Genomic DNA, 24339 nt, shown 5'->3' on the forward strand with positions numbered 1-24339 from the left:
GAAATCTGTGAGGGTTACTAAATTAACATCTACGAAGTTGTTCGGAAGGTAAGAACCATTGTGATAAAGGCAAGTTTGTTTTGGAATTCATCCACTTGGTGGCGCTAGTGTATGAGGAATTACTTTTCAAGCTAAATAAATCGCAATCTGTGGAATTTAGAAAGTTGTTATCTTCAACAAAGTTGTTCGGGTTGTATAAGCCAATATTAGAGCAGAACTATTTGGGAAACTGTATAAGAAATTACATGTTATATGAGATATCGCAATCTGTGATATTTAGAAAATTACCGTCCTTTACAAAGTTGATCAGGTAGTAGAAGCCACTAGGGAAACAGGTTTAGCTAGGAATTTAACCACTTGGCCGCGCTAGTGTGAAAAATCACTTGTTAGAATCAGAGGCGTCGCGTCCGCATGTGCAACCTGCACTGCACAGCTAGCAATGTTGTCCCGAACAGTTAAACTCTCGAAAGATTTCTTGTCATTCGTTTCCAAATATATATTTGGATTATGTGCAGATGTTATATGTTTTGTACAAATTTGACGATTAGGTAATATAAATAATAATAAAATATGCTAATAATAATAAAATAATCGTAAAATATGCTCGATTTTTTTATAGGCGGCATGTGATCCATGATCCATGCATCCAAGATATGCATATGAGGCAACCGAAATGCTGCGATGGGGGCGCATTATATTTTACTCTAAGATACTGAAACGACGCACTGCCACGTGTTGTCCATCACGTGCACTTTCAGTCGAGAACGGTTTGCCATGCATCATACACGCATTACTTTGCATGTGTAGATCATCTGCTCTAACCGCAATCAGCGATGTATAGGTAGTCAAAGCGTTCGTCGCTGGCAGCGCACGGTTTGGTTCCGATCCCTCCCTAAAAAATCTAAAAAATAAAAACCGTCTTGATTATAGAAATATAGGTTATTAGCTGTATATTCATCACATTTCACTAGCCCAAATCGAAAATTGGCCTTTTGGTAGTTTTGGCCACACCTTTATATGGGGCTGTCCTATTGTGGAGGGGTGGGGGGCGTTCAAACTAGCCCCTCCTAGAAATTATATTTTTACGTTTTTTGGGAAAACGGACAGCTTTGCCATGTTTTCGTCTCAAAAGTAACATATTTATATATCGTTACAAAGCTCTTAAACAGATCTATGCAATAGGCTTGATAATGTAATGATAGCTTCGTCCAGAATTCAGTTTTTAGTAGTTTTGTGAAAGCATGTTTTACGCAATATTTAACGAACAAAACAGTTTGGTACCCCGCAATACCCCGCAGTAAAACATCATGCACTACACTATTGAACTCTTAAGCTTTGAGGACCATGAATAAAATTCTGCCCAAATTCACAACTTTGTAAGACACACGAATTTTAAAAATTGCTCATTTTTGCCTTTCTCGTGTACTTAGTATACGTAGAAGCTATATGATCGCTCTAAAAGCATTTAAAATAGCCCAAAAACTAATAGTGTTGTATACTGATCGACTCAGTTCGAAGAATTGAGGTGATGTCTGTGTGTACGGTGTGTGAATGTCTGTATGTGTGTGAGCAAAAATGGTGTAAACTCTTTTTTAAGCACTCACTCTGAACCGATTTACTCGCAACAAGTTTCATTCGTCAGAGAACGTTGGTCCATTGTTCCCTATTAAAAATAGGCTTGATCGGACTATGGGCTCAAAAGTTATGGCCAAAATACATTTTCATATAATGTACGAGAAAGACAACATTACCGCTAGGGGGATTAATCAGGTATTTTGGTAAACTTCTTATTTTTATATTTTAATCTGAGTTACTCAATAATGCCACTTAAATTGAATTTGGTGACGAACACAATTCACATAACATTTTAAGGGAAAGGGTTATGCCTTAACGTTTCGCATAATTCAAGAAAAAATCATCTATCATATAAAAAGTGTTACGCAGCGTTAAAGCGTTGAGAAGGGAAGTAGTTCAAAATTCAAATTTTTTACATTACTACATTATTGGAGCAAATTATAGATTAAGCCATAACGTGTTGGATGAGTAGTGTGAATAACTCTTTGCCACAATACCTTTTTATAATTATGAAAGAAATCTTAATGAAATATCAAATAAATGAAATTCCATTTCGTTGATGTCACAATATGACGCTAATTGAATCTGTTCTGCCCTCCTTTGTTGGTTTAATAAGTTCTACTCAGTGAATTTTCAACGCCAGAAGCTAATAGTGCTTTTTTAATCATTTTATTAAATCTGTGTTGCGTCCATTTGTCTGTGACACGAATATACAGTATATGACCATTCCGTTGGTTTTGTAGAATATGACAAAAATCGATGCTATGCCGAAAATTAGCCCCATACCCCATTGAAGGCTCAGAAAAAATATTTTTCTTTTCTATCTATGTTTTTATGATGAATACCACCGTTTATTGCAGGATTCATAATTTTGGCCAAAAATACACTCCTTTTTTCCTATTGTGCGATGTACAAAAGCATATCGGTTTGGTGCCTACAGCGCATGCGCGATTGGATGAAAGGCGCGCAATCGGAACAAAATATAAAGAGAAAAGAGGCGGTGATTAAATAAATTTTCTGCTCTCGCAAAGCGTTTCATGGCGAAAGTCCCGCATTGAATAAGCACCGTTTGGTATAAAAGAATACCTCGGTTAACCTGAACTTTCACAGCTTTTTAAACACCACCTGAATTTTCTTTCATTTTTTTGTGAATTTTTTCGTGGGGGACGTGTGAACTTAGCGTGGGGGACGCTAAAGGACTTAATCGAACTCAACCGTGTAAAAAAAGAACTGGGTGTACTGATTGGGATTTTATCTAATGAAGAATTTTTCGTCAAATCCAATATCCAAAATATTTAGGAGCTGATATTCGTATACAATGTGAATAACTTAGAAGGCTTATCCATGGTTCACACACGGCTATATAACCAAATAAGAAATTCCTTATACACCTAGTTCTTTTTTAACATGGATGGGTTTTAGTCAATTAAGACCTTTAGCGTTAATGAAACTATGAGTTAATCCCATGAAAAAAATCACAAAAAAATCAAAGAAAATTCAGGTGGTATTCAAAAAGCTGTTAAAGATCAGTTTAACCGGAAATTAAAGAATACCAACCGTGTAAAAATACTTGGTGTATGCTAGCGCCGCCAAGCGGTTGAATTCTAAACTAAGATTGCCTCCATATCAACATTCTAATCCTCCCCGATTTTAAGATATCTAATCTAGTAATTCATCATACACTAGCGCCGCCAGGTGGTTGAATTCAGAAAGAAAATTTTCACCATCGCAATAGTTCTTACTAAGTGAATAATTTTGTAGAAAATGGTATCTTCCTAAAACTTATAGATTTCGAGATATCCATTCAAACTTGTATTCTTTCTACACTAGCGCCGCACAGCGGTTGAATTCTAAACTAATCTGTTCTACGTTATGATGGTTTTGACCACCCGAGCATTTTGTAGAAGATGGAAATATTCTATATTCTACAGATTTTGAAATATCTAACTAGACTTATAATCTTTGTACACTAGCGCAGCCTATCAATCGAGTTCTAAACTATACTACCCTCCATCACGATGGTTTTGATAACCTGAACAACTTTGAAGAAAACAACAACTTTTTAATTCCTGTGAATATTGTAATATCCACCGCATTAAGTCATCGCATATATGCTTGCGCCGCCAAACGGATGGATTCTCAACTAGAATGTATTTCAGATTGAAGGCCTGGATGACCTCAACAGCTTTATTGAATTTTGCAAGCATCTATCTCCTTAGCATTAAGAGATATAATATTAATAAACGCAAAGCCTAACACTGACTCATGTGTGTTGCATAATGATGGTTAAAGCACTAATTATTGGTATGAAAAAATTGGTCTTATTATCACTATTGTCAAGCTAAGTGTTATGATTTGGAATTGCAAAAAAATAACTAAATGATATTGACTTGTCGTTCCAGAATCCACACCTTTAACTCACGCTCATGGAAGCAGTATAATACCCGAGGTAAGTAATAATAAGCAGTTATCGATTAGAGTTTTTAGTAATTTCTTATTTTGTTGGTATTGAGCGATGCTCATCCGGATATGAGACGATATCCAGAAAAATAATTTAAATCTAGAGAGAAATGAAACAATCATTCTTTTCTCATCTCCGTATACATTCACTTTATGTAGCACATCGAGAGAGACATTTTTCAAAACCTATTACCTATAAGAACGAATTTGAGTGAACACATTCTATAATAAATTCATTTATATAAGCTCCAGATGCTGGTGGTGCATGTGCTGGTTACGATAATGAGAGGTTTATGCCTCTCTTTCATCATCTGTAATTATCAATTATCGAATTCTGCAAACTCCTTCCAGAAATATTGAACATTGATCCATCAACATTCTGGATAAGCATAGAGAAGTAGGGTAACTGTTCGGCACTTCATCACATAGCTCCCATGTTCATCATATGAAAAACAAAACAATGAACAGGAATTTTATTTGTTTCCATTTTTGTGATTTTTTCAGCAGTAAGCACGCATGTACAATAATAACAGCTTCATTCGAAATATGATGTGTGTTGCATCTATACTTTGAAAATCATGAATGAAACATACCATATTTATGAGATAAAATATCTTATCAGTTAACCAGCCTACGTTTTTTGCCAAAGTTCAACTATAATGCAGTTTGCTTCGCAATTAATTTGCCTCAAATTTGGCATCTTTCAGAGCATAGACGAGGAAGTGCTCGAGCTCGAGCATCTGAAGCATCCTCCACCGCAGCCGAGTGGGGGCGCCAACACGAAAGAGGAAATTCTTCCGCAGCTGGAAAAGCAATTGGAGGAAGAAGCTCAAGCGTCCGCTTCGATAACCTCCTCGGATGAGGACGCGGACGGAGAGGACAACGACGACGACGATAACGATGACGATAATGACACCGGAGGTGACACCAATGCCGGCGACAGCGACGACGATGAGGGAAACAGTGACTACGCTGAAAAGCTGGCCAAAGCTTCCGAGAGTATGCTACTGAAAACATTAACTGAATATCATAACCAGCAACGGCAAGAGCTGCTGGCAGCTCAGCACGAGCATCATCTTCCGGCGGTTGGGGGTGATGCCAACAGCAAGCTAGATTCTACTGATGAGAACATGAAACTAATGAAGGTAATTATAGTCCTATGTCTAACCGATGCAGAGCTATTTGTAGCCCAGAGCGGCTACAAAGCAACCAATGCATTCAAGGGGCTGGGTTCGAACCGTGATCTGGTTGATCAAATTTACTCTGTTCATTAGTACATAGAGTATTTATAGACCAAACAAAAGATTGCTAAGCTGCTAGGAGGAAATGTCTCAATAGGTGGATAATGGAAGTGCAAGGCGAAGAAATGCATCTCATTAGTGTAGTCTCTGTACCATTGATAAACATATTTTTATTTGGTTGGCTTTTTAGCGGGAGAATTTAGATTCATGCTATTTAACTTGTCTAAATAGGAAAGCAAACAAGTATTTTGATCCATCATGAATGCGCGTGGTCGCCCACCTACTTATAGAATAGAATTCTTTTGTATGAGATACTTAAAATTAAATCAGATAGTACTGATTGATTTCCAATACATACATCAAAGGTTTTTTATTTTTCCGCATTCTATTCAAAACAGTTAATACCAGGAGCGGCACGACTGACATTTGGCCAGCGATATAATGTGGATAGCACAACCGTACCGCCAACCACCATGAAAGCTACACCACGATCACAACCTGAAGAAATTCCAAACATGGAGCACATTGAAGCATCGCACACACAGAATGGTCATCGACGAGGAGATGTAAGTACTACAGATAGGGTAAATCGCTACTTGGGCACATGGATTCATTCCCGGCCGGCACACACATTTGGCCGAATAGTTAAAAAAAATTGACATCAGATTGCGAATAGTGAAGAGTGAGAAATAAGCAGTAAGTTATGAGAAGTAGGGAAAGAGAAGTGAGAAGTGAAAAGTGGAAAGACAAAAGTGAGCAGAGATCTGAGAACTGAGGAAAAAACTTCTTCTTTATTCCTTCTTCCTTCATCCTCTTCATTCTTCCTGCTTCCTCCTTCCATCTTTCTTCTTTCTTGTTCCCTATTACTTCTTCCGTCTTCCTTCTTCTTGCTTCCTACTTCTTCCTTTTTACTTCTTCCTTCTTCCGTCTTCCTTCTTCCATTTCCTTCTTCCTTCCTCCTTTTTCTTTCTTTCTTCTTCCTTTATTCTTTCTTTATTTTTTCGTCTTTTTTCCTTCTTCCTTTTCCTTCTTCCTTCTGCTTTCTTCCCTCTTTCTTCTTCATGCTTCTTGCTTCCTTTTCCCTTCTTTCTTCTTCCGCCTTCCTTTTTACTTCTTCTTTCTTCCTTCTTTATTCTTCCATCTTATTTCTTCTTCCTTCTTTCTTTTTTCTTCTCACTTCATCTTTCTTCATTTTTCCTTTCTCCTTCTTCCTTGTGTTTTCTTCCATCTTCCTTTTTACTTTTTCCTTCTCCCTTCTTCCTTCTTCCTTTTTCCTTTTTCCTTCTTCCTTCTTCCTTCTTCCTTCTCCCTTCTTCCTTCTTCCCTCTTTCTTTTTTCTTCTCACTTCATCTTTCTTCCTTTTTCCTTCTTCCTTGTTTTTACTTCCTTCTTTCTTTTACCTTGTCCCTTCTTCCTTCCTCCATCTTCCTTCTTTCTTCTACCTTCTTCTTTCTTCCTTCTTCATTCTTCTTTTTTCCTTCTTCCATCTTCCATCTTCCTTTCTCCTTCCTTCTTTTTTCTTCCTTTTTCCTTCTTCCTTTTGTTTTTCCTTCTTACTTCTTCTTTCTCTTTTCATCTTTCTTCCTTTATTCCTTCTTCATTTATTCGTCCTTCTTCCTTCTTCCTTTACTATTTCTTACTTTTTCCCTCTTCCTTCTCCTCTCTTCATCCTTCCTTCTCCTCTCTTCATCCTTCCTTCTCCTCTCTTCAGCCTTCCATCTTCCTCTACTTCTTCTTCCTTTCTTTTTCCTGCTTCAATCTTTTTTCTTCTTCTTTCTTTTTTCTTTCTTCTTCCTTCTTCCTTTTTATCCTTCTTCTCTCTTCCTTTTTTCTTCTCCCTTCTTCCTTATACCTTCCTTCCTTCTTCTTTCTTCCTCCTTTCTCCCAAGCAGCACAAATCAGGTGAATTTGGTTGCAGCAACTTAAATATGACTGAATCTGGTCATATATAAGTTGCTGTGATCTGCGTGTAACATATGTGCTGCTCTGGCTTCTTCCTTCCTCTTTATTCCTTCTTCTTCCTTTATCCTTCTGTATTCCTTCTTCCGTCTTCTTTTTTCATTCTTCTTCCTCGATTCTTTCTTTTTCCTCCTTCTTTCTTCTTTATTTATTCTTTATTCAGAGATGATCTTTATCCGTATTGCTTGCTACTCGCTCTCTCACTCATCACTTCTCATTTATCACATCTAACTTCTTATCAATAACTTCACACTACTCATTTCTCATTTCTCACTTTTTGCTTCCCACTAAACACACTTCTTACTGCTCACTACTCACTTCTCACTTCACACACTTAATAAGGAAACGTATTTCAACTATTCGACCGAACGGCATTCGGCCAAATGGCATTCGGCCAAATGGCGTTCGGCCAAATGACCCTTTCGGCTAAATGACCCTTTCGGACAAATAACCCTTTCGGCCAAATGACCCTAAACCGTATAGAAAATAAATGTTTGTTGTTATTAGGAAGGCGTATAATTATTACTAATAATCTTCAAAAAGTTTCTCAACTACCTTCTTCCTTTTTCCTTCTTCCGTCTCCCTTTTTACTTCCTCTTTCTCTTTTCTTCCTTCTTCTTTCTTTCATCTTCCATCTTCTTTCTTTCTTCTTCCTTCCTCCACCTTCTATCTTCCTTCTTCCTTCCTCCTTCTTCTTTTTTTCTTCTTCCTTCTTGCTTCCTTCTTCATATTTTATTCTTCCTTTTTCCTTTATTGTTCTACTATTTTCTTCCTTCCTCCACCTTCTTTCTTCCTTCTTCCTTCCTCCTTCTTCTTTCTTTCTTCTTCCTTCTTGCTTCCTTCTTCATATTTCCTTCTTCCTTTTTTCTTTATTTTTTCTACTACTTTCCTTCTTTTTTCTTACTTCTGTCTTAATTCTTCTTCCTTCCTTCCTCATTCTTCCTTCTTTCGTCTTCCTTCATCTTCTTTCCTGCTTCCTTCTTCCTCCTTCCTTCTTCCTTATTATTTCTCCCTGCTTCCTTCTTCCTTTTTCTTTTTTCCTCATTCCTTGTTCCTTCTTCCTTTTTCCTTCTACCTTCTTCCTTATTTTTCTTCCTTCTTCCCTTTTCTTTCTTTCTTCCTTCTTTCTTTTTCTTCTTTCTTCTTCCTTTTTCTGTGTCTTTTCTTCCTTTTTCCTTGTTCCTTCTTCCTTCACCCTTATTCATTATTTCTTTTTTTCCTTCTTGCGTCTTCCTTCTTTCATCTTCCTTTTTCCTTCCTTTTTCTTCCTTCTTCCTTCTTCTTGCTTCCTTTTTACTTCTTGTTCCCTTCTTCATTTTTCCTTTTTTTCTTCCTCTTTTATTCCTTCTTACTTCTTCCTTCTCCTTTCATCCTTCTTTATTCCCTCTTTCTTTTCTTCGTCCTTCTTTCTTTCTCCTTCTTCCTTCTTTCTTGTTCCTTTTTCCTTTTTCGTCCTACTTCAATCTCCCTTCTTCTTCCTCCTTCCTTCCTTTTCTTCCTGCTTTCTTGTTTTTTTCTTCTTCCTTCTTCCTAAAATCATTCATTCCGATATTTGACTACCAAAAAATATTTTTCGCAAGAGCGACTTTAGGTAACTTTTATTTTTTCAACATTACCCTGAACGTAGCCAAACTTCTTCGATGCTTATTAGGTTATAATATGGATGAGCTAAATTCTTAAAAAAAATAATGAGAATTTTAAAAAAGTAAAATAAATTATACCAACACGCAGAGAAATGTTTTTTAAACTCAATGATATTATGTATAAAAACAACAAAAATTATTATTGTTCCCCGGCTAATAATTTTATTTGTTGAATTCAACAAAAAATCAGATTTGATTAGACGAAAAATATTGTTGTTTCTACAATGTTTCAAAACAGCACTCAAAATAAAAATTGTTGAATTTACAATATATTTTTTTGGTTGTACAAAAAATATTTTTAATCCAAAAAGAAACATTTTTGCTTTCAACAATATTTTTCTTAAATTCAAAAAAAATAAATAAATCTTATAATCAAAAATTTATTTTAAATGTTATATAAAATTTCATGTGATTATCAATTATTTCATTTTTGGGTAGGCTTCGTGTGAAAAATAAAACCACAATAATTATATTTGTATTTTTTCAAATATTTACTCCACAAACTAGTTACACTGGATTGCAGTAGAAACAACAATGAAATTTTTTGAATTAAATATATTTCAGTTTTGATTTTAAAAATAAAATATTTGGGTTTAAAAAATATTTCAATAATTTTATTTTTTAGTTCAAAAAGGTAGATTTTCTCTGCGTGAATCATATCCCCAACTTTCATAATTCGATTACATTCCAACCGAATTTATTTGTATATTCAAGAGCATTTTTAGAACCTGTAGGTTGGTAGTGGCACAAAATCGAGTTATTTGATAAGAATATATATTTCTTTATATCAGCTCCCTTATGTACGGTATAAATTATAATCGCCTGGAGTCCATGCTTGTTTATGGGGAGACGGTAGGGATAAGATAAATGCCCACGTGCTCTAAGAAGTCATTCTGAACCAATTTTCAACCAAATTAATTTGCATTACTCCAAAATAATAATATATTTTCATTTTTGGTGGGGTTTTAATTTTTTTTTACCAATAACAAATATTTCTTGCACAACTATTCAAAAGGACCAAATAACATTTCTTTCTTAAAATAATTTTGAGTAGCTTTCATATTGGTCTGTTGATTGCAATACTCAAATTAATTCATGAAAAAAATGTCACTTAGGCCTGTTTGAAAAGTTAAGCAATATTTGTTTGATGTCGGGCTATTTAGCAGAATGCCGTTTGACCGAATGTTGGTTGACCGAATAGTTTGATATGTGAAAAGTCGAGACCGATTTGCGATTTGGGCGTAACTTATTTTGTGAACAAACATTGGAAGGCGAATTCCTGCTAAAACAAGCATTTCATGAGGAAACCATGGTATGGATACGACAGATTAAGCTTTCCTCTACCAGATAAGGGAATTAGTTTGGGATGAAAACGCTTGCATTCTCCGGAATCTATGAAGCAATGTTTGTTTACAAAATAAGTTACGCCCAAATCGCAAAGCAGTCCCGAAGTGAGAAGTGTAAGCGAAAAATGAGAAGTAAGAAGAGAAAAAAAATATTAAATTAATTCCTTCCTATTTCCTTTTCTTTTCTTCTTTTTCCTCATTATTTCTTACTTCTTTTTTATCCTTCTTCCTTCTGCCGTCTACCCTTGTTGTAGCCGAGAGTATATTTCCGAATAACTATATTAATTAAAACACACGGAACTTGATCGGAACATTTTTATTCGCGTTGGTAAAACGTGGTGACGATTCACGGTATCTATAACAACTAAAGTCAATATAGCGGCACTTCAGGTGCAACGATTAAAATAACAGTTAAGGTGAAACTATAACAACTCTCCTCCCCTTATGAATGCAACTTATATCTACAAATTTAGTCTTCTAGGTGGTTTGATGACTCTTGTAGATCGTCTTGGAGATGCTTGAAACCTGATATTCTCTGAACGCACATTCGGTGCCTGCCCCCTTGATTCCGATACCGCAGGTGGTATGTCTGGACCGGATAAAACAGGAGCGCTTCCCGAGGAATTTGTTTCGACTGTAAAACTAGTTGCAGGCGTTGAAGTTGTAAAAAGAGATGGCTGTTCTGTTGCATCGATGTTTGGAACTGGGCGGATATCTGGCTCGAAACGGACCGTAGGAAGCTCAGGACATCTTGTCTGCAAGTTTGCTCCACTTCTCTCAGTTGATCGACATGACGCTTCCAAATTCGACCATCATCCAACTTGACATTGTAATGCAGTTTACCCAGCTTTTCAGCAACGTGACCGTACTTCCACTTTTCTTTGTCCAAATAGTCACGAGCAGCCACCCGCGTCCCCTCGACAAATGATTTGATGGCAACTTCTGGATTGTCCACAGTGCTAGTTGTATTCGGTACCATTAAGTCAAGACGAGACCGGATTTGTCTGTTGAACAGCATCATCGAAGGCGACTTCCCTGTAGCCTGGTGTATAGTTTTCCTGTAGCTAAGCAAGATGTTGCAAAGCTCAGAGTGCATCTTGGACTTATCGCAATTGAGAGCCTTCATTTTGTTCTTAAACGTTTGGATAAAACGCTCTGCCTGCCCGTTCGTAGCCGGGTGGTACGGAGCACCCATCTTGTGGAAGACACCGTTGATCTTCAGAAACCTCTGGAACTCGGCTGACGTAAATTGTACGCCATGATCACTAACGAGTACGGCAGGAATCCTGTAGGCAGCGAAAAATTCACGACACGCGTAGATAGTGGGACTTGTAGTAATGTCTCGCAAAATCTTCTCCTCTTGCCATTTCGTATAAGCATCGACGAAAACCATAAAATACGTACCCATGAATGGACCGGCGAAATCAACGTGCACCCTTTCGAAGGGTTCTTTTGCCGTTTCCCAGCAGTGTAGTGGCACTTTAACAGGATCAGGGCGTGTCATCTGGCAGGACGCACAACTTCGTACAAGCTCCTCGATGTCTTTGTCGATTCGTTCCCACCAGACGTACCCTCTAGCGAGCGATTTCAGCCGTGTGGTACCAAAGTGAGTGGAGTGCAATTCCGTTAGTACATTTTGCCGCAGCTCTGGTGGAACGTACACACGAATTCCGCGCATAATGCATCCCTGTTGAAGAGCGAACTCATTTTGGTCGATCCCAAAACGATCTCGCGCATCGATTTTCTTCCCATTCTTCAAACCTTGCAATAGCACCCGTACTGTGCAATCAGCAGCGGTCGATCTGGCAAGATCGTCGACCGTCAATGGCAGTGTCTCAATTATACTGACTTCCAGCATATCAACTTCTTCGACGACGTTGTCTGGTGTCATTGTACTGATCGGCAAGCGGGAAAATGCATCAGCATTATAATGATCCTTCGTTGGGCGAAATTTGATACTGTAGCGGAAAGATGCAAGGAATGTTGCGTAGTGCTGCATTCGTAATGCTGACATCGCCGGCAAACCCTTAGTTTCCGAAAATATCTGCTTCACCGGCTCGTTGTCGGTAACCAGCCAAAATTTCCTTCCGTATAGGTACTGGTAAAACTTCCGTACACCGAAGATTATGGCATACGCTTCCCGGTCGATCTGCTTGTACCTGCGTTGTGTATCGTTCAATGTTTTCGACGCGTACATGATTGGTCGTTCAGTGCCATCTGGCATAACGTGGCTGAGTACAGCACCGACGCCGTATGGAGACGCGTCAGTCGCTAACACCAAGGGTAATTCCGTGCTGTAGTGCACCAAGAATCGGTCGGATTGCATTTCTATCTTTACTTTCGAGAACGCTTCTTCACATTCCTTCGACCACTGGAACGCCACGTTATTACGCAGGAGACGGTTTAACGGATAGATGGTAGTGCTCAAATGAGGAAAGAATCGGCCATAGTAGTTCACTAGGCCAACAAATGAACGCACCTGTTCTTTGTTCCTCGGAGCCGGCATGTCTTGTATAGCATCAATTTTCTTCCGCACCTTATGTATTCCGTCTCGATCAATCAGATACCCGCAGTACTCAATTTGATCAGCAAAGAATTGACACTTTTCCAGGTTGATTCGCATGTTGTACTTACTAAGGCGTTTAAGCACTTCCTCTAGAAGCTGTAGGTGGACCTCGTCGTTAGGTCCCGTAACTCGAATGTCATCCAGAAAAACAGTAACTCCTGGAATTCCATTGAGTACCTCCTCCATCAAGCGTTGCCAAATTGCCGGAGCCGAACTGACACCGTACATCAGCCGTGTTGGTCTGTACAAACCCAGATAAGTGCTTAACGTAAGGATCTCCTGATCCTCCACGCTGAGCTCCAGCTGCAGATAGGCTTGCGAAAGATCAATCTTTGTAAATTTCTCGCCACCTGCCACATTAGCAAATAGCTCCTCGACGGTGGGCAGTGGGTGCTCGTCAACCACTAGATTTGGGGTTACCGAAATCTTATAGTCGCCGCAGAGGCGCACTCTATTGTTCAACTTCATCACTAGGACTACTGGTGTTGCCCAAGCACTGTGACTCACCTTCACTAACACACCGCTTTTTTCTAAAGACTAGATTTCTTTTTCGACTGCATCTCGGATGGAAAACGGAACTGGCCGTGCTCGCAAATATACCGGCCGCACATCCGATTTCAACTGTAGCTTCGCCGTGAGACCTTCGATTTTCCCCATGGATTTTCACAAACACTACCGTAACGCGCAATGAGCTTTTTACGGATTCGTCACTATTTTCAACCGTGATCGCATTAACGTTTTCGTAAAACTTTTCACGTCAATCTTCAGTACTTTCATCCAGCTCCTCCCCAAGAGTGGGTGCTTCTTATTCTTCGCCACATACAGCAGCAGTTCGTGGCTTTTCCTTCATAGTTCACATCAACAACACACATTCCGAACAGCTCAATCATGTCCCCACTGTAGCTTACCAGAGCAGTATTCGGGTGACGAAATTTAGTCCCAGGAAAGTAACGTTTTGATCGGATGCACTCATAATCGAAACAGGTGAGCCACTGTCCACCTCAAATTTTACCAAAGCTATGTTAACCGTTAGCTCTAGCCGGAACATGTCAACGTTGTTGCTGAAAACAGTCGCGTCATACACTCCGCGAATCTCATCGCTCTTCACATTTCCTTTGCACTTATTATCGAAATTTTCCTCGACCTGGTGCGTATCACTTTTCCGGTGGGCACCATCAGCTGCAATCTTCTTTAAGGACACTTTCTGTAGGTGACCCGACACTTTGCAGTAGTTACATGTGGTCTTGATGTGCGGACACTTGTTCGCGAAGTGGTTGGAATTTCCGCACCTGAAACACTCCCCCTTCTTCACATCACTATGCACCTGTGCTTGCACTTTCTTCGCTGAAATATTTCCCTTTTTGTAATTCTTCGACTTCGCATGCTTCGTGGGTGGATGTTCCACCAAGTTTAGCTCGGGTTTGCACTGACGCGAATGGATCTCTTGTCCGCCCTTTGCAGATGCCTCCATTGACACAGCAATTTCCTGGGCACGATCTAGTGTGAGACCACGCACCTCCAGCAGACGCGCTTGTATTCCCTGATCCCTAATCCTGAAAACAAATTGGTTCCGCAATGCAGTGCTCAGGTAGTTGCCAAAGTTGCAGGTTATGGCCAACTTTCTCAGAGCGATGAGATAATCGTCAATCGATTCCTCCGCACGGTCGTCGCCTTGCTTGCGACATTTGAACCGAAAATTTTCCAGGATCTCGAGTGGTTCTGGGTTAAAATGATTCTCCAAAATCAAAACAATGTCGTCGTAGGTCTTCGTCTGTGGTTTGACCGGTGCTAGTTTGTCCGAAACAACGTCGTATGTCTCGGCACCCATATAGTGCAGCAGCATCGGCAGCTTCGCAGCATCCCCAACACCGAACAACAAGAATGCACCTCCAGTCGCTCGACCCAGCGAGACCATTTCATTTTATGGCGATCGAACGGCTCGACTGTAAACATAGACTGCATCGCGACTGGGGCCATCGCAACAGCAGGGGCGGAGCGCCTCCAACAGGAACTCCTGCACCGGCGGGATTTGGACATTTGGATTGGCCATTTTCCGTCACCAACGTCCACGTACTCGTCGCCAAAACTGTTGTAGCCGAGAGTATATTTCCGAATAACTATATTAATTAAAATACACGGAACTTGATCGGAACATTTTTATTCGCGTTGGTAAAACGTGGTGACGATTCACGGTATCTATAACAACTAACAATAGAGGTAGCTAGGGGAGGCGGGAAACAAGGTTGATACAACTAAAGTCAATATAGCGGCACTTCAGGTGCAACGATTAAAATAACAGTTAAGGTGAAACTATAACAACCCTCTTCCTTCTTCGTTATTTAATCTTCCTACTGCCTTCTCTATTCTTCCTAATTCTTTCTCTTCTCTTCTTTCTTCCTTTTTCCTACGTCTTTCTTCCATATTTCATCAATCTTTTCCCTGCTCCATCCTTCTCCTTTCATTCTCACTTCTTGCTTCTGTCTTTCTTACTACTTCCTGCTACAGGGCGGACTTGATCGTCCGGGGCTTGAATATCCGGAGGAAATAGCTCAATTTTCAGGAGTCATATTTTTACCCATCACAAACAAAGATAGAAATATTATTTGAGCTAAAGTATTATTTTCAACAACCAAAAAAGGCTCGATTCTCCAAATCGTTCGAGTAATTTTTTGTCAACGCTCTGTTATTACACTATATGGTCAGCTAAGCATAAAAACATATCTTTGTTTTACATATTAACTAAAACTAACATCTTTAATAACTATAACTTCTCACAACTAAGCATAATTTCTCACAACCATTTATTTTTAAAGAATGCTGAGGTATTGCTACGGCATAGTGGCGGCCAGTATTCCGCTTTCGACATGTCTCAATATGTGTTCTGGACAGGAGACGAAGTTGGAGTTGCAAGGGCCGTCGAAGAGCTTATCCAGAAAGGACTGGTTGGTTTCGGATAAGTTAATTCTCTATATAGATCATAACGTGAACACTTGTTTTTAGATGACACGGGAGAATGCTATCAAGTTTTTGCGAGACATTCGTCTGGGAATTGACTACCTTCAGAATACCTACTCAAGTAACCCACTGAAGTCGACAGAAAAGCATTCGAATATTGAAAGTGATATTGAGGTAACCACTGTTGGAAGCACTACTACAGAAGCACCGACCACCGTTACAACACAAACGGAATCTGTGGTTGCCAACAGTGATACAACTCACCCAGCAACTCTGGCACCAGAAATTCTGAAAGTCATCGAACGGCTACCGAGTCTCCTGAAGTTAAATGAGCTTGGTGAGCAGACAGGTAGCTATATTTGAGCAGAGTTGGGTGTTTGATTTTTGCAGGTCAATCGTTTTCATCATTTACAGATTCCACGCAGGACTACGATGACGTGGTGGGACGGTTGCGGTTGGCTGATTTCCTGTACGCAGAATACTCACTAGAAGAAGTTATCTACCAGCTAGCGAAGGTCATGTTTACCCAATCGATGACCCGTGGATCGGAGCCAGCTCAGCGTGCTTTGCAGAAGCTTACAGAATTTATCGAATCAGAGGGCAGTCATGGACGTATTTCTCCCGTCCTGCAGAAGAAAATTCTCGGTAAGTGTATTTTTTTTTTTTCAATTTATTCTGTCAATTTACCGACAAGGAATTTCTCAAACGGCCTCAGTCTGTTAAACCGAATACACGAAAGAACTGTGTTCGCTGTGTACAGAAGGGTGATCCATCTGTAATTGGCATACTCTAGTCTGTTTTCTTTATTGTAGATCGGGCAGAAGAGTCCACCCAACCAGTTCTTTATCCTCCCATGTTTTTTGAATAATGTGGTGGATCGATTATTGCAACTACTCACTTTCATGTTTAAGGATCTCGACCGGAACCTCTTTTCTTCCAGCAGCTCATTTAGAGCCTTAATAACCTCATCCATCGTTGGTGATTCCACTGCTTGACCATCTTTGCCTATGTATATCCTGCTTCTTTTTCCTGGTTTCCACCATACTCGATTTTGTCAGCAAATTTCCCTTTCGGTCATTGCATATGGCATTGCATTGTCAATCGCGTAAATCTTTCACATATCGTTTCTCTTCATGTTCTACTGCGCTTCAGTCAGCTCACATTTTTTAATGCTGCCTTTCTTTCTGCAGTGGATTCTTTTCTCTTCAGCCCTTGAATCGTTTTCAGTTGTATCGGATATTTTGGCAGCATTTTTCTCGTCCGTCGCTCGCTGGCACTTCTTATCAAAATAGCCGTTTCGTTAGTGTCGCTGTGCAGTGCCTAACATTTGCGCTGTTGTAGTCACATTTTTTGGATATCATCCCACAATAAATTGACGCCTTCAGGTCCATTGGCATCTCCGATCCGCTCATCCATCTTCTGGCGGTACTGTTCAGCAACCCCTTCAACTGCCAAGCGTTGGAAATTGTAACTCTAACTTACTTGATACTTGATAGGGTCCTCGATGAGCCTCGTCGTATGGAGTATCCTCATCCACTGGACTCGATCCTGGGCCAATCGCTTCCAATCGGCCTTAACACCCTCAGGTCTTCTTCTACTGCAAAAAACAATCGTGTACGCGGCGTCCCACGAAACATGCGGCCCTTTCCGAGTTCTCTACTGGATATTATCTATGCTTGAAGCTCTTCTGGCATTCGAATCACGTATCCAACCCACCGTAGTCTGCCGTGTTGTTCAAGCTTAACAATATCCAGTCCTTTATTCACCTGGTATAACTCGTGATTCATGCGACGCCGCCAGATGCAATCCTCCTGTTTACCACCGAGTTTTGTCCACAGCCCCTTACGCTCGAATACTCCGAAGGCTGTCTAATCAGCCTCCTTCTACGTCCATATTTCATGGCCGTATAAAGCCATGGGGAGAATCAGAGTAGTATACAGCGCAAATTTCATTTTCGTTCGCAGTCTACGGGACTTAATCTGGTAACAAAGTCCATTATAAGCAGATGCAAAGCGCTAGAGTTTCAAGGTACACAATTTCTTTTACAACTTCTACAACAAATTTTTAACCATCCTCCATCACTTCACTAACGCGACCACTAATGAGCCCACGTTGCTTGCCAGCGATTATGTACTTCGTTTTGCTGGTATTGATCGTGAGTCCAATCCTCACTGTCTTCCTATTAAAAGGCACAAAAGCCTCTTCCACGGCATGGCGATCAATCCCGATAATATCGATATCTTCCGCAAAGCCTAGGGGCATATTGAAATACATCATTCTGTTATTTCGTGACTTTGTGGCGCTGAATAGTCGCGCCGGAATTTTTGCAACTACAAAGTAGTGTAGTTAGAATCAACTTTCAGGTATTTGGAAGAATCCAAATCTACAATGTCCGAGAAATGTCGCACTCTCAATCTACGCGTTTGCATCCCCGATGACAATCTTTACATTGTGTTTCGGACACTCTCCGTATTTATTAGCTCTGGTATGCATCCGGCGTATCGTTCGTTTAAGCCCTCAGGCTTCTCGTCCGTTGGGACATAGATGCTGATCACTCATTTGCGGTCGTTTATTGCCTTTCACCGAAAAACTCGCTTCATCTGCTTCCTTACCACCATGAAGTCAAGTACACGTTCTGCTTTGCCGAATGAAGTATTGGCGATATGATCCACCGCTCGGAAATCACATTGTCCGGTTCAGTGCCAGCGTATTACCTGGATTGCTGCCATGCTCACGTCGATCTTCTGCAGCTCACGAATCAGGACCCAACACGTGCGGGTTTATTCCAATCTCTTTCGTTCCAAGACCCGACCTTCCAATTGTAGCCCTGTCTTCGTTGGCGTTGAATCCATCCGTAGAAGTGACTGCCTTCTCGATACTGACACGATGCAGCACAGTGTGCACAGTTTTGCCTAGAGTCTCTCACTGGCTCTAACATGGAGAACAGACGCTTGATCAGATTTGCACCTAGTTGGTTGCTCCTCAGGTAATCGCAACAGTCACTCAATTGTTCTAACCCGGCAGCTATTTCGACGATTACTTTCGCAGTCGAGCCCGCAAGAATGATGACGCTAGCACTGATTATGCACGGGGATACGGCGGCATTCCAAATTATTTTAAAATAAACAATAAAAAGTTATCACAATATATGTGTGCAGCGTCAACGTCTGTTCACTGTGCTATAAGGCTCAAAAGCAACTCAAAGAGATTTTTTTTAACTGAAACACCGTAGTCGAGGCTTGGCGACTTAAATATCCGGCAAAGCTAAATCAAAACAAAAGAGGCGAAGAAACCTAAAAGGACTGCGTGGTCTTAAAGAATTGGCTACCAACACTTCCAAATGGTTTTACATGCTAGTTTATTATGGTTTCATAACACTGTAGAGAACATAGTGACGTAATAGGGCTTAAATGGGTACTTGCGGTTTGTATAGGTGATAGCATTCGGGCGGCTAGTGTCCGCCGGCGATGATGGAAGTAAATGTACGAGGACTTGGCTCTTGGCGGCTCTGCATGTCCACCGCTAGTCTCGCCGCTGATCTTGCTGATATTGTCCAATACAAGCGCCGATGGCTGGAATGTCGGACGGTGGCCGACGATAGCCGGACGATGATCGAAAACGACAGGACGAGATATGACGATGGCGTGCCAGTCGAGAGCCGGCGACGTCGCTTCGATGGAGGGACGTTGGTGTGCCTGACGAGGACCGGCGATGGCGGTTCGGGGCTTTGCGTTGATGCGCTTTTCCGCAATGACGACAGGGGAGCTTTGCAACGATATGATGGACCTCAATGGCGGATGGTTCTTTCAGGGACGAGTAGCGATTTGGAGGATGTTTGACTTTGAAGTTTTACACAAGACGGCGAGGTAGCGGGGTCATAGGACGATTCACTGCAGCGATGGCACGCAAGACTACTAGAGACCCATTGGCCATACCTGGACCGAGAAACTTATGCACCACTGTTCTGCGAAATAAAAATGTCACCTCCAACACCGCCAAAAGGGCACAACAAAGGAAAAGGCCCTTGAAAAGGACTTTACCCACTCAATAGCACCAAGTGACGCCACGCTATGTCCAATTTCACAAACAAAAGGATTGTTCACATAATTTAAACCTTTTTATTAGCTTTCTTCTTCGGTACAATTGACACACCTTTGACCATTGCGCTACAGCTGATTTTAGTCATGCAATCAAGGGTAGAGCTTATCAGGCTCTGGAACGTAAATCTTGCATCCAAATCAGAAAATTTCAAGTTTAAGTTGGGAAATGAGACAGACAGACTATGCACGCCAGGAAATGGAATAAATTCAAATATTGCTTTTTGCATTGAAACTTTTCGTTTCGTCACTGAAACCTTTGACACTTGCCTTCAGCGACTGCTTCTGCGATAGAGCATTTGCACATTTCATTCACTCATACATTTATATTGCTGTCAAAATGTGCATTTGACAACTAAATTTTCAGCTAAAAGCTCTATTTTTTGACACCGGTGCACTCACACAACCAATCGACATCAGTTGTCAAAAAATCAGGAGTACCAACTTGACCACTATCTCCTTGTCGCCAAGTCTGGCGCTGAGTGCTCGGCGCGGAAACCCAAAGGTGGGAATAAAATTTTGGGGCTTATGCGCAATATGTAGATTGTTTCCGCTTTCCATTTTTACACACTGATATCAAATTAAGTGCAATACTTATTATGTCTTTCATGTTTGTACAATTCGATCTGATAATATTGTAGGAGAGAACCGCACCTCTATCTTCTCATCTATCTTGGTTCTTTCCACCAACCATCGTTCTAGCAGTGGGCTATTGCCAACCTCACACACGAAAACTGAATGCGCCTATGCGCGATCAACTTTTTCTCACTTCCGTTCAGTATTTTGTAAAGTTAACACGCGAATTATACTTGCTTAAAACGAAACGTGTCTTGTGTTTTATTGCCTACGAGCTAAATCCTTTTCCGTCTTTTTCGTGGTGTTCGATTCGCGTAAAGTGGTTCTGCCCACAGGTTATGGGCCGCAGTGTGCAAATAAGCGGAAAAGATTGAGATACGTTGCATTGCTAATTTGATTCGGCGTGGTTCGCGAGTGAAAATCCGGTGATTGGTTTTTTTTTGTTCGGTGACAAAATGGCGGATAGTGCCAAAGTTACGTTCCCAAAGTTGGGCTCGAGCAACTGGGGTTCGTGGAAACAGCGAATGGAGTGGTTGCTCGAGAAGGAGGATTTATGGGACGTAGTTCGGTTACCTAAGCCGGAAGACGCGGATGAAGACGATGAGTGGCAGGCTCGCGATAGAAAGGCTCGAGCGAATATAGGGCTTTTCCTGGAAGAGAGCCAATTTAAAATCGTGAGAGGTTGGGACAGTGCGCGCGGTATGTGGAATGCTCTCCGAGAGCATCACGTAAAATCAACGATGTCGACAGTAGTGTTTTATTTAACCCAACTGTGTGGTGCGAACATGTCTGAAGGTGACGACATGGACCAACACTTGTCGGTCATGGAAGAGTTATTTGATAAATTGACCGCCGCGGGTCAGAATTTGGACGAGTCGCTGAAAATCGCGATGATTTTCAAAAGTGTTTCGCAATCATATCGTGACTTGGTGCAGAGCCTGCAGTGTCGGGACAATGCTGACTGGACAGTGTTTTCGGTGAAAACTCGGCTGTTGGATGAATTCCGACAGCAGCAAGGCGATTCCCTTTCATCAAGTGTGAAGGCGATGAAGTTGGCCGCGGATAACAGCAAAGAAGAGCGGCGGTGCTTTTTTTGTAAACAACCCGGTCATGTGAAAGCGCAGTGCAAAAAGTGGTTGGCGAAAAATAATAATGGTGGTGGTTTCGGTAAAAAGCGAGGGCCGAAGGATGTCAATCCGAAAGCAAAGCAAGCACAGGGATCGAGTCGATCGGTGTGTTTTATGGCTGGTGATAGGATGCCGGCCAGCTGGGTGTTTGATAGTGGCGCTACGGCGCATATGACAAATGATCGGGCATTTTTCCACTCGCTACGCACAAGTGTCGAATCGAAAGTGACTCTTGCCGACGGTAATAAGACAAAAGTGAATGGAATCGGTGATGGTGTTGTATATGGTGAAGATGAATATGGCGAACGAGTGGAAATTACGCTGAAGGATGTGCTTTTCGTACCCGAGTTAGACGGTGGACTAATATCAGTTGGCCAGTTAGCGGCAAAGGGGTTTGTTGTGCTTTTTGGTGCGTTGGAGTGTGTCGTAAAGAACGCTGCTGGTGAGACGGTGGTGGTCGGTGATAAGATCGGCAGTCTCTATCGGCTGCGTGTTCAGCAGAGATCGCTGAAGGCAAGAGGTGAGCATAACGATCGGTGCCAGCACACATGGCATCGGCGTGTAGGACATCGTGATCCTGATGTCTTACGCCGAATGGAGGCTGAAAATTTGGTAAGTGGTTTTAAATTATCTGATTGTGGTGTTCGTACTACGTGCGAATGTTGTATGAAGGGGAAGCTTGCAAGGAAACCTTTTCCCCCCGTGGTGGAACGGAAGGCAAAACGACCACTCGAGCTGAACCACACAGACCTCTGTGGACCAATGGAAACCACTACTCCCTCTGGAAATCGATACATCATGACCATGATAGACGACTTCAGCCGTTTCACCACCGTCTACCTACTAAAGAGCAAGGATGAAGCCACTGCAAGGATCAAGGAGTTCGTACGTCGCTGCGAGAATCTTTTTGGGAGAAAACCGATTGCCATACGGTCGGATGGAGGCCGGGAACTGCGAAAGGCGCTGTGGCGCTGTGGATGAATAGTAAACCGAATCTAGCACATCTGCGGGTGTTTGGGTGCTCGGCATACGTACGTGTCCCGGATGTTAAACGTGCTAAATTGGATCACAAGGCAGTAAAACTAAAATTCGTCGGTTATTCAGAAGAGCATAAGGCATACCGTTTCCTTGATCCCTCCACCAATCGCATTACAATTAGCCGTGATGCGAAATTCATCGAGCTGGAAGATAGTTCGGAAATTCAGGGAAAGCCAAGCGACACAATGGACAGTCCGGAAAATGAAATTGAAATTCCGCTGGATTCTACAGTGAAACATTACGATGCCGTAGAAGTCGAGACAGCCGTTAGTGATCGGGATAACGACTCGGATGGTTTTGTCAGCGCTGATGACAGCTCGGATGAACTTCATCAGGGATGCGACGACGAAGGTGCGCAGGAGGAGCAAGGACTACAACGACAGAGTAGGCGTACAAGAGGTGTTGTGAAAAACGTAGCCGAGGAGCCCACGGATTTTCGTGAGGCAGTTCAGGTGAAGGAGTGAAAAACCGCGATGGACGAGGAGATCCAATCGCATCAACAAAATGCCACATGGGAGCTCGTACCGTTACCGCCAGGGAAGAAGGCAATTGGATCCCGATGGGTGTTTAAGTACAAACGAGACGAAAACGGTGATATCGTGAAGCATAAGGCGAGATTAGTCGCTCAGGGGTTTGCTCAGCGTTACGGAGTGGACTACTTGGATGTTTTTGCGCCAGTGACTCGCCATGAGACTCTTCGGGCGCTTTTAGCTGTAGCGGGAAAGAACAAAATGAACCTTCAGCATTTTGATGTTCGTACTGCTTATTTACATGGGACGGTGGAAGAGGAGATATACATGCGTCAGCCTCCCGGGTACGCAGTAGCTGGAAAGGAGGAGCTCGTTTGCCACCTTAAAAAGAGTATCTATGGGCTGAAACAAGCGGCGCGATGCTGGAATCGTGCCCTACATTTGGTGCTGATCAAGATGGGTTTCAAGCAATGTCAGTCCGACAGTTGCTTGTACGTTCGACGTGACGGGCAGACCACGATTTTCTTTTACTCGTTTACGTTGATGATTTTTTGGTTGGATGTGCAGACCAGGCAAAAATTAAGAAGGTTTACGAAGCGCTGAAGAAGGATCTGGACATAGTCAACCTAGGAGCGGTCATATTCAGTGCGAATATGGAGTATACAGTTTACGATTGAAGACTTACATTGAATTGTTGGTGACGAAGTTCAATCTTGAAGATTGCAAGGCATCGAAAACGCCGATGGATGCAGGCTACACAAGGTCCATAAGTGACAGTAAACCGTTTGCGGATGTAACCCTGTACCGAAGCATAGTTGGTGCACTTTTGTACGTTGCGGTTAACGCCAGACCGGACGTGGCCTTCAGTGTATCATTTCTTGGACGAAAAGCAAGTGGACCAACCGAGCAAGACTGGAAAGCCGCTAAGAGAGTCGTCAGGTATCTGAAGGGTACAAAAGAAATGAAGTTGAAGTTTGGACCTGACAACGACGGATGGAATCTTGCTGGCTACTCGGATGCCGATTGGGCCGGTGATCAGGCAAGCCAGCGATCTACAACAGGATTCGTTTTCTTTTTCGGTGGTGGACCTGTAGCCTGGGTGAGCTGTCGACAATCCTGTGTCAGTCTATCCTCTATGGAGGCAGAGTATATCTCGCTGAGTGACACCTGTCAAGAACTCACCTGGCTCCGAAGAGTTCTGGCAGATCTCGGAGAGCAGCCGCTTGGGGCCACTACAGTGTTCGAAGACAATCAAAGTTGCCTGAGCTTCGTTCACGCAGAAACAG

The 24339-nt window shown here is 41.7% G+C and overlaps 2 protein-coding genes across 7 annotated transcripts in view; one reads left to right on the forward strand and one right to left on the reverse strand.

The window, feature by feature from the left end:
- LOC134205425 (uncharacterized) overlaps positions 1-24339 on the forward strand; it is a 77747-nt gene that overhangs the window by 51496 nt on the left and 1912 nt on the right. For all 6 annotated transcript variants that reach the window (XM_062680658.1, XM_062680657.1, XM_062680660.1 and 3 more), the window contains 6 exons: positions 3978-4024; positions 4743-5180; positions 5675-5842; positions 15604-15732; positions 15791-16094; positions 16160-16390. In XM_062680658.1, the coding sequence (XP_062536642.1) occupies positions 3978-4024; positions 4743-5180; positions 5675-5842; positions 15604-15732; positions 15791-16094; positions 16160-16390 (1317 nt within the window). The remainder of the gene's footprint in view (positions 1-3977; positions 4025-4742; positions 5181-5674; positions 5843-15603; positions 15733-15790; positions 16095-16159; positions 16391-24339) is intronic.
- LOC134218415 (capping protein inhibiting regulator of actin dynamics-like) lies at positions 5978-7936 on the reverse strand (the record flags this gene model as incomplete). Its single annotated transcript, XM_062697384.1, has 3 exons — positions 5978-6040; positions 6917-6988; positions 7868-7936. Coding segments are annotated over 3 exons (204 nt in total), but the record flags the coding sequence as incomplete, so codon positions are not given.

This window comes from Armigeres subalbatus, chromosome 1 (assembly GCF_024139115.2).
Source record: "Armigeres subalbatus isolate Guangzhou_Male chromosome 1, GZ_Asu_2, whole genome shotgun sequence".
Taxonomy (NCBI): domain Eukaryota; kingdom Metazoa; phylum Arthropoda; class Insecta; order Diptera; family Culicidae; genus Armigeres; species Armigeres subalbatus.